Here is an 8,713-nt window from a genome sequence, read left to right on the forward strand (position 1 = left end):
CACAATAATAGTTTTCTTCTCTAAAAATAATCAGTATTCAAGTAGTTTCAAATATATCAGGATAAAGTACTTGGTGGTTAAAAAAAAATCAGAAACAATAAATGTCAATTAGGAATCTAGCACTACTTTGATGATTGCTAATTTGTTTACTAAAACTTTACAACTTAAAGTGTTTAAAGAACTCATAAAAGATATAATGATGTATGTTTAAATGGATCTTATTATTAATTTTTTATTTACTTAATTAAAGTTATTTATTTCTATCATATTATTTATATTTATATACATGCATATTTTAGTTGAATTGATTATACAAACTATAAAGGTCATTATGGGCTATATTAGATAGTTAAGTTTAATAAAATATTATTATACTTATTGAACTTCTTGACTTATTTTAAAAAATTTATGGTTATATATAAAATACTTTTCAAAATTTTTAAGATTCAATTATGTAAAATTATCTTAAAATAAGTTTTTATTTATTTTAATTTTAATTTTTTTATATCTTATTAATTAATGGGCTAGGTGAGAGAATATCATATTATGTGACCCTACTTAATTATGTAAGACATATTATATATCTAATTAAAATTTGATTATGGTTATCGATTATATATATATATATATATTATTTATTTATTTATTTATTTATTTATTTATTTATTTACATAAGATAGATAAGAACTCCAACGGACTCAATACAAAAATATACGATAACAACACAATAGTACAAATCAGTTCTAATCTTTTCTAATCTCTCTTTTTTTTTTTTCCATAACTCACGATAGTCCTTAAAATATTAAAAAAACAAGAAGGAGAGTAATTCTCTTGTAGATCGATGTTATTGCGTTCTACGGATTACAAAATATATTTTTAGATCAGAAAATATTTTTTAAATAATATAGAAAGTTAAGCATCATAATCTTTGATATATTACTATTTGATTTCATAATTTAGTATTAAAATTTTTTATATAATAATAATATTATAATCGTTTTTATGCTATCGTACATGAAACAATAGCGTGAACAGTGCTTTCACACACTGTGGAGATCCTATTGGCTCAAACGTGGCGAAACTTGGGGTTTGTCCACGCTTATTTATATACGTACTCCATTTGTCCACGCTTCTCTCCATCTTCTTCCTATCTCTCACCCTTCTGCTCGCACATCCTTCACCAGCAATGGAGGCCTCGCTGCTGTTCGTAGGAATAGTTGGTGAGCTGTAGCTGTTCGATCTATTTCTCACTTTCGTTTCAGATCTCTTCATGTGATTAACTGCTGGTCTGTATCGTTGGTAGGCAATGTTATCTCAGTTCTGGTCTTTGCTTCTCCCATGTAAGTCATGCTGGTCTCTTTGCTTGGATGCAACTCCATGTTATATCTCCATATGATTGCATTCGTGAACGGACACTGTATTCTCATACAAACAGCAATACATTTCGGAGGATAGTGAGGAATCGATCAACCGAAGACTTCGAGCCGTCTCCCTACGTCATCACCCTCCTCAACTCCTCCTTATGGGTCTACTACGGCATCACCAAGCCCGGGGGGCTCCTCATCGTCACCGTCAACGGCGTCGGCGTCGTCATGGAAGCAGTTTACGTCGCCCTTTTTCTGCTGTATGCTGCTCCACCGCTGAAGGTACGCAAGTGCTTGTGGTTGCTCAGATCGACATGCTAGCTTTTGTAAGCTTATGATCATGAACTCTTGGGTGTGATCGAAGGCTAAGACGGCTGTTTTGGTTGCCGCGCTGGATGTTGGATTCTTTGGAGCTGTGGCTCTGGTGACGAGGTTGGCTGTCCATGGGAGCTCGAGGGTGGTGGTGATAGGATTCGTGTGTGCCTTTTTCAATGTGCTCATGTATGGATCGCCCCTCTGTGCAATGGTAAGATTACTTCTTCCAATGTTACTTGAACTCTTCTTGAATACTTGGATTAGAGGGTCGACAGGTCAACTGAGGTATTCATTAGATTCAAGTTGAAGATTAGAATATCTTTATATAAGCATATAGGATTCCCATCTGCTGGATAGTTGACTTTCGACATGACATGTTGCACATGCTAAAATGAGAATAAATTATTGGCTATAATCTAAATGTGGATGATCAAGATTCAAAGGTCGCTTCTATCAAACGAAGGTGGCGAGAAAGCTCATCTTAACCATGGATTGGTCGTTTGCTTGTGACAAGTAGAAACAGCTTTTTTGTTTTGTTAGTGAGTGTAGCTTACAAGTTGCACCAACTCATTGCATATGACTTCTTTTCCTGGAATCAAGACACGTTACGTGATCATCGTTTGCTGTCGTCCTTCTTTAATGGTTTCTAAGCTTTTATAGAAGCTGTGGAAGAGGGGGAGGGGGGTTGCTGATGAGGTCGTTGTTTGGTTCCTTGAAGGCACAGCATGATGTTGCGTGTCTGTGTCGTCTTGTTGTTGTGCCGTAGAGTTTGACATGAAACAACCGATCACATAGAGCACGCGAAAGAGGAGAAAGATTAGTCGAACAACAAAGATTAAGATTAAATGATGAATGCATACATGGAATTAATTGCAATTTGGTAATTAGTTCATCTGAATTGGGGTCTTTTTTAATTTATCTCCCTTTTCGTGGCCACTATTATTCGTTTAGAGTTGGTCTCTATCACTTGCTTTTTTATTTTCCCATTTTTATATCAATTTATAGAGTTAAATATGATGGATAATATGAATTTATAGTCCATGCAAAATATCCTCAAAGGCTAAAGATAATTTCATCTTTTTAGTTTGCATTATCATTAATTCGATATGCATAAATATATTGATTTTTTTCCTAATAAATTAAGCTTTTAAAATTTGTGTATTGATTGAAATCTTCATTAAGAAACCTTTTTTATTATGTAGGTTTTTTTAATTTAGAATCCAAGTTTTTCCTATAATTGTGTACTCTAATTTGCTTATAGATATATTTTAGTGATAACAGTACCAAGAAAATGGAAATAGCTTCATGTTTCCTTGACAATTATTTTAGACATAGTTAATTAAGATGTCAGATTACACAATAACTAAACTTACATTGGCAGTGGTATCTTGCATTTGTCTTGATTACATTAAAGCACTAACTTTCTATGGACTTGCATTTTCCAAATACAAGCAAAGAAGTGTGATCACAAGGAGGAGTGTGGAGTATATGCCATTCCTTCTTTCATTCTTTCTCTTCCTAAATGGTGGAATTTGGACACTCTATGCAATACTTGATAAGGATATCTTTATTGGGGTATGTTCCTATTTGCTGTGTTTGATCATCTTATCCTTGTATAGATTCTCTTATTACAAGCTTATTTTGGTAGTACAAGTATACATAGAGGATGAGTGGAAGTAGAAAGAATCAAATCTAAATTGGTATAAAATTAAGCATGAGAAAATCACTATATGTGAGAGAAATAAGAATAATAATGCAACAAAACAAGATCCCCATATGTCAATGTTGCCACTGAATCTTTTTCCAACACAAAGAACAATATCCCTTGAGAGTATTTAAATTAACTTTTTGTTATTTTAATAAAATTATATTAGTTTTCCTTACCTCTCATAACACATTAATTTAATCAACTTAATTTGTCTAAATAGAATATATTATAATGTTTTATCTTATTCTATTCTTTATAATAACTATACCTAATTATTCATAATTATTCATACATATATACATACATACATACATACATACATACATACATGTTTCATATGTTTAGTTTTTATTTTTATAAGCGATTCTAATGATAGAAAATAATAGTAAATTGTTGTTTTTTGTTTATCATTACTATGTGGTGATGCATTAATAAAAAAATAAATGGATTTTGAATTTTGCTGAAATTTGACAATTTGTTTAAACATGCAGATACCAAATGGCATTGGATTCATCCTAGGAACATCTCAGCTAATCTTGTACATGATCTACATGAATTCTGAAGCCTCCAATCTATCAGGGGAATCATATCAAGAGTCCCAACAACAACGGCTTATTGTGGCAAACAACGAAGCTAACATCCCTTAGATATTTGATCCCTTTGTACTTCATGATTTCTTAGAATAACAATGTTCTCCTAATCAGGTGTTTATCATAATTTATTTGAAATTTAAAATTTTAATTTTAATTATAAGAATTTGATGAGTATATTATTATTAAGTTAGTTGAGTTAGTGATTTAAGCTCAAGAAATTAATTAGCTTAATTATTAAGTTAGTCGAGTCATGATAAATGATATCAGAATCGATCTAGTATTAGGAATGATGAGAAACTTCGATAGAAAATAAGAGACCTCAACACCTTAGCTTAATCTCACATTCGAAATAAGATAAAAAAAATTAATTATATTATAAGGGATTGATAGGTATATTATTATTATTATTTTAAATATAAATATTTTAAATTAATAATTTAATATAAATTAATGGATCAATTATCTCATCCATATAGATCATGAGAGTAGAATCATCTTCATGCGTCATTATATGTCATCAGACATTAAAAAAACAAAAAAGAAACACCCTTTTAATAAATTCCTAATATAAGTCCTAATCCTTATAAAATCTGAAAATACCCATGATTTCAGATAACTAGCAGCTTTTCTAAACCACTGGTTTCTGAAATGAACAGTTGATGTCATAATCCTTCTACCAACCTATTTCAGTGTATAACTAAGACTTCATTAGCAAATAGATATATGTGATTCATTCATTGTTAATTGCATCATGAGAGTGCGTGCAATAGGTAGAAATTATGGCAATTGTGACGTTCTTTTTCAACCAAAGGCATTGAATTATCATTATGTTTAAAACCTAAAGAATTGACAGCCATTAAAGGTTGATTGTAATATTCCATCCTAAAGGTAGTAGTTGATTGCAATGGTATATGCCTTGATGGGGGTGAAATAGCAATATCCTTTTATCTCAATAAGTTGATCATCCATTTGAGACATTATTAAGGCAACGAGATGATAAACCTCGATCATTTTGTCATGATGAAAGACATAAGAAAAATATGAACTAATTATAAATTATAACTAATTATTTTTAACATCCCGATCCTTATAATTTCAAAAATTATATTAAGATTCTCATACTTATAAAAATAAAATATTTAATCTTCTTTTTTCTTACATCGTCAATTCTACTAACGAAAATATCACAGAATTTACCACTCTGTCTCATTTCAATTCACCACTAAGCACGTGTAGTATTTTCATTAATAAAATTGACGAAGTAAGAAAAAATAAAATTAACTATTTTACTTTTATAAATATAGGAATCTTAATGTAACTTCAAATAGGAATGCTAAAGATAACTAATTACATAATGTAATATATAACTAACTCAAAAAATACTTTAAAGCAACAATGACAATAAAATATTTGTAGGTCAAATATATCCAACCAAAGTTTGAAAATGGCTTCAACTAGACACTTCCCCTTGCTCTTGAGAACTATTAGATTTGTCTCACAATTCCTCTTACCAATTGAGTACCACATTAGAGTTGAGGGAATACTATAATACAATAGTCGTACAATTTTGCAATGATCAAATGAATGAAATAAATCAACCAAGTGGATCTTTGTTTAAGAACAAATCTACCTATCATGTACGTCTTTCTGAACCCTATCATTACCTAAATTAGATGAAATAGTACAACCATTGATTCATTTTTATATTCACTTGAAAGAATGGGAAAAGAAGCATCTTTCTTGGTTTTCATACATAAACAAACATGTAAACATTATCTAACATCTTGCAAACATATGCACAAGCATTAACATAGTCCAACAAATTAGTATTTAGATTCATCAAGACTTCAAACATTACCTAAACTGAATGTCACATGGAACAAAGAGTGCTGGAAAAATTTGTATATGTAGTTATGTAATCAATGGCTCACTTGTTGGTATAGAATAGTCAATCAGTAGCAAATTACTGCTTGGAAATAGAATAACCAATCAGCAACAAAAATAATTATGCTTTGAAAATAAGTAACACAGACAAAGTTGCATTGAGAAGCAGAGAAATGTCTTAATCAAATGCACTTGCGTTGGTCCTCCCTTTTCTCATGATGCTTGCTTTATAAGTAACATTAAGATTCCCTAAACCAGAAGTCTCACTGTCAGGTGCTAAGTCTTTATTCAAAGAGGTGCCCCCCAGTCCACCTAACTGATAAGATCTCCACATTTAATCTTTGTACAGTTTTAGACCTGGAACTTACAAATAATTGAAGAACCTTACATCATTAGGATCTCTCTCATGAGAAATTGAGAGAGAATTGGCACTATGCTTCATGGATGTTCTGATCCAATAAAAATCATATAAGCAATATATATATATATATATATATATATATATATATATATATATATATATCTCCAGAAACTGCATTCACCAGTGATTAACATGCAAAAGACATCATAACATAACAAGTGCCACTAACAACAAAGAAGCAAACAGCCTCCCCAACCCTACACTTAAAGAGAGCTCCTCTATGGACTCTCACCCCCTCCACAGTCCACACACCTAGAATTCTACAAGCATCAACAAAATAGGTAGGACATCAGAGAAAGAAACCCTGACCTTGACATGCATCTCTCTTTCTCCTGGAGAAGGTTAGTAATCTAATAAGAACACAGGAGAGAAGAGGGAGCTCAGCACAGCTCAAACCTCATGAGGAGCAGCAGCATCCTGTGTTCCGACACCCACCATTCCTCCTCCTCCTTCTCCTCGTCCCACTCTTTCATAAGCATCAAATGGTGATTTCCTCTTAAATCTGTTCCACTCCCTGCCTCCTGGTTAGTAACACCAGGAAAGTACTCGGTCAACCCTAATATGCTAATAATGTTTAGCTAGATTCACTATATCTTCACGTAATCTAATCGTGCTTATAACAATACGAGATGTTACATCATTAAGCAGTAAATAATTCTAAAATGCATGTCGGATGGTACCAAGACAAGAAAACGAACCTACATCGTCATGTCCAGAGAGCATTAAACAAACAACATATGTGTCATCACAACTCTCTCAAGTGTGAGGCTACTGAACATTGTTAAAAATTGGTACACTAGAGGTAGATATATTCAAACATATGCAATCTTATCATCAATCTGCTCCTAACAATTCAACACTTATTAGTTTTGGATTATTATTCTTGTATGAGAAGGTCGAGATGATCCACATATACCCTGAAGCTCCAAACTCTTTATAATGGATCAATTACATATTATCTCCTGTAATTAATTATCTTTAATATTTCGATTATTATACTTTCAAAAGTTACATTAAGATTCTTATTCTTAAAAAATTAAAATATTTAATTTTAATAAAATATTTTTTGATTTTTTTAAATTTTGTGAAATTATCTTTTAACTTTCATTGATTCTAATATAAATTTTAAAAGTACAAAAACAAGATGCTAAAAGTAGCTAATTATAGAAAGTAATTCATAATTAGCTCCTCACGACAGATTAAGATTGATTCAAGGTTGTTAGTAATATATGTTACTTCTTGATGATTAAATACCCTAATTAACCTTGCAAGGATGACTACGTCGGGACACAAGCAAGGGACAAATAAGTAAAATCGAGAGAATATATTCCGGATTATCCAAAATGCCCTCCAGATTACCCTGATGAAGACACGAAACCCTCACCGGAAAAGGGGGAGATGGGGGGCGTAGATCCCGCGGGCGAAGCCGGCGGTGTGGCATTCCCCGGGGACGGGCACCCGGCCGGCCTCTTGATCATGATGCTCCGCGTCACCCGCACTGCGACCTCGTCGCCGCCGCCGGTATCCGATCCGGCGATCCCTCGGCCCGCCGCCGCTCCCTCTGCTGCGGCACCACATGATGACCATCAAAACCGTCGAACCAAAGGCAACGCATGAAGGGACGCCTCGGATCTGAGATCAAGTCCAAGAGTAGGAAGAACCAAAGAAAGAGGAGGCGAGACCTTTGCCGCCGGAATTGGAGCGAAAGCCGAAGGAGGAGTGCTTCCGGAGGCGGCCGAGGCCGGTCTCGGGGCGAGGCCCGGCGAGGGTGTCGTCCCAGAGCTTGTCGAGAAGGCCCATAATCCGCCCCCGAAATCACGGAACTGCCCCTGAGGAGAGCTCAGTGGTGAGCAGCCCCGCCGATAATAGATCTCTAGGCGAAGACGAGAGGGGCATTTATAGAGAGACTGCGTCAAGGCGATAGACCGATCTGCACCGTCGATTTAGATCAGGATAATGACGTGGCGTGAGGAAGAGACCACCGTACAGGATAAGATCGGCTGGTTCGTGGGTTTGTTCCTGTGGATTGCAGGAAACACGCTATTGACTGTATAACTTATGGAACGAAGACGCGTCATCTGCAGATTACGTGTCAGCTAGGCACGGGTTGAGGACCAATGGTTAAGTTCGTGGGCGAGTACGAGGGAAAGGGGGAGAGAGGAGAGATGTGGCAGGGAGGTGGGGGCCAGTGGTCGTACGAGTTAGCATGTAGCATCACGTGATGAGAGGGATGGGATCTGATGCTCGGCTTCACCGGAAGAGAAGACGGCAAGTTTATCTTGACACGTGTTAAACTTTTTGCTTTTCTCTATGAGTTAAAATAAATGACATAATTGAATTTAAATTTAATAAAATAAAATAAATAAGAAATAAAGGAAAGTTAAACTATCATGTTCTAATTTAAAAAAATAATTATATAAAAACTTTA

At 34.1% G+C, this 8,713-nt stretch overlaps 2 protein-coding genes across 4 annotated transcripts; one reads left to right on the forward strand and one right to left on the reverse strand.

Moving 5' to 3' along the window:
* Positions 1-1,120: 1,120 nt before the first annotated feature.
* Positions 1,121-4,122, forward strand: LOC135652184 (bidirectional sugar transporter SWEET16-like). 2 transcript variants are annotated; one of them, XM_065172968.1, is made up of 6 exons: positions 1,121-1,220; positions 1,304-1,340; positions 1,436-1,646; positions 1,729-1,890; positions 3,132-3,254; positions 3,879-4,122. In XM_065172968.1, the coding sequence occupies exons 1-6, from the start codon at positions 1,187-1,189 to the stop codon at positions 4,032-4,034; spliced, it is 723 nt and encodes a 240-aa protein (XP_065029040.1). In that variant the 5' UTR covers positions 1,121-1,186; the 3' UTR covers positions 4,035-4,122. The 2 variants fall into 2 exon arrangements, with proteins under 2 accessions (XP_065029040.1, XP_065029041.1); XM_065172969.1 differs by lacking the exon at positions 3,132-3,254.
* Positions 4,123-6,412: 2,290 nt separating this feature from the next.
* Positions 6,413-8,153, reverse strand: LOC103970471 (dormancy-associated protein homolog 3-like). 2 transcript variants are annotated; one of them, XM_009384255.3, is made up of 3 exons: positions 7,968-8,153; positions 7,670-7,846; positions 6,413-6,806 (listed from the first exon to the last, which is right to left on the reverse strand). In XM_009384255.3, the coding sequence occupies exons 1-3, from the start codon at positions 8,083-8,085 to the stop codon at positions 6,676-6,678; spliced, it is 426 nt and encodes a 141-aa protein (XP_009382530.2). In that variant the 5' UTR covers positions 8,086-8,153; the 3' UTR covers positions 6,413-6,675. The 2 variants fall into 2 exon arrangements, with proteins under 2 accessions (XP_009382530.2, XP_009382529.2); XM_009384254.3 differs by having other exon boundaries at positions 7,670-7,849.
* Between the last annotated feature and the right edge of the window lie 560 nt (positions 8,154-8,713).

This window comes from Musa acuminata, chromosome BXJ3-11, assembly GCF_036884655.1.
Source record: "Musa acuminata AAA Group cultivar baxijiao chromosome BXJ3-11, Cavendish_Baxijiao_AAA, whole genome shotgun sequence".
NCBI classification, from domain to species: domain Eukaryota; kingdom Viridiplantae; phylum Streptophyta; class Magnoliopsida; order Zingiberales; family Musaceae; genus Musa; species Musa acuminata.

What these genes read in the sequence shown, in the direction of transcription:
- LOC135652184 (XM_065172968.1), top strand. Translation starts at nt 1,187, where the DNA reads ATGGAGGCCTCGCTGCTGTTCGTAGGAATAGTTG. An exon ending in ATGCTGCTCCACCGCTGAAG is followed by an intron (nt 1,647 to 1,728) that starts GTACGCAAGTGC and finishes GTGTGATCGAAG; the next exon opens with GCTAAGACGGCTGTTTTGGT. An exon ending in ATAAGGATATCTTTATTGGG is followed by an intron (nt 3,255 to 3,878) that starts GTATGTTCCTAT and finishes TTAAACATGCAG; the next exon opens with ATACCAAATGGCATTGGATT.
- LOC103970471 (XM_009384254.3), bottom strand. Translation starts at nt 8,085, where the DNA reads ATGGGCCTTCTCGACAAGCTCTGGGACGACACCCTCGCCGGGCCTCGC. An exon ending in CTCCAATTCCGGCGGCAAAG is followed by an intron (nt 7,850 to 7,967) that starts GTCTCGCCTCCT and finishes GTGGTGCCGCAG; the next exon opens with CAGAGGGAGCGGCGGCGGGC. An exon ending in CCCCATCTCCCCCTTTTCCG is followed by an intron (nt 6,807 to 7,669) that starts GTGAGGGTTTCG and finishes GTTACTAACCAG; the next exon opens with GAGGCAGGGAGTGGAACAGA.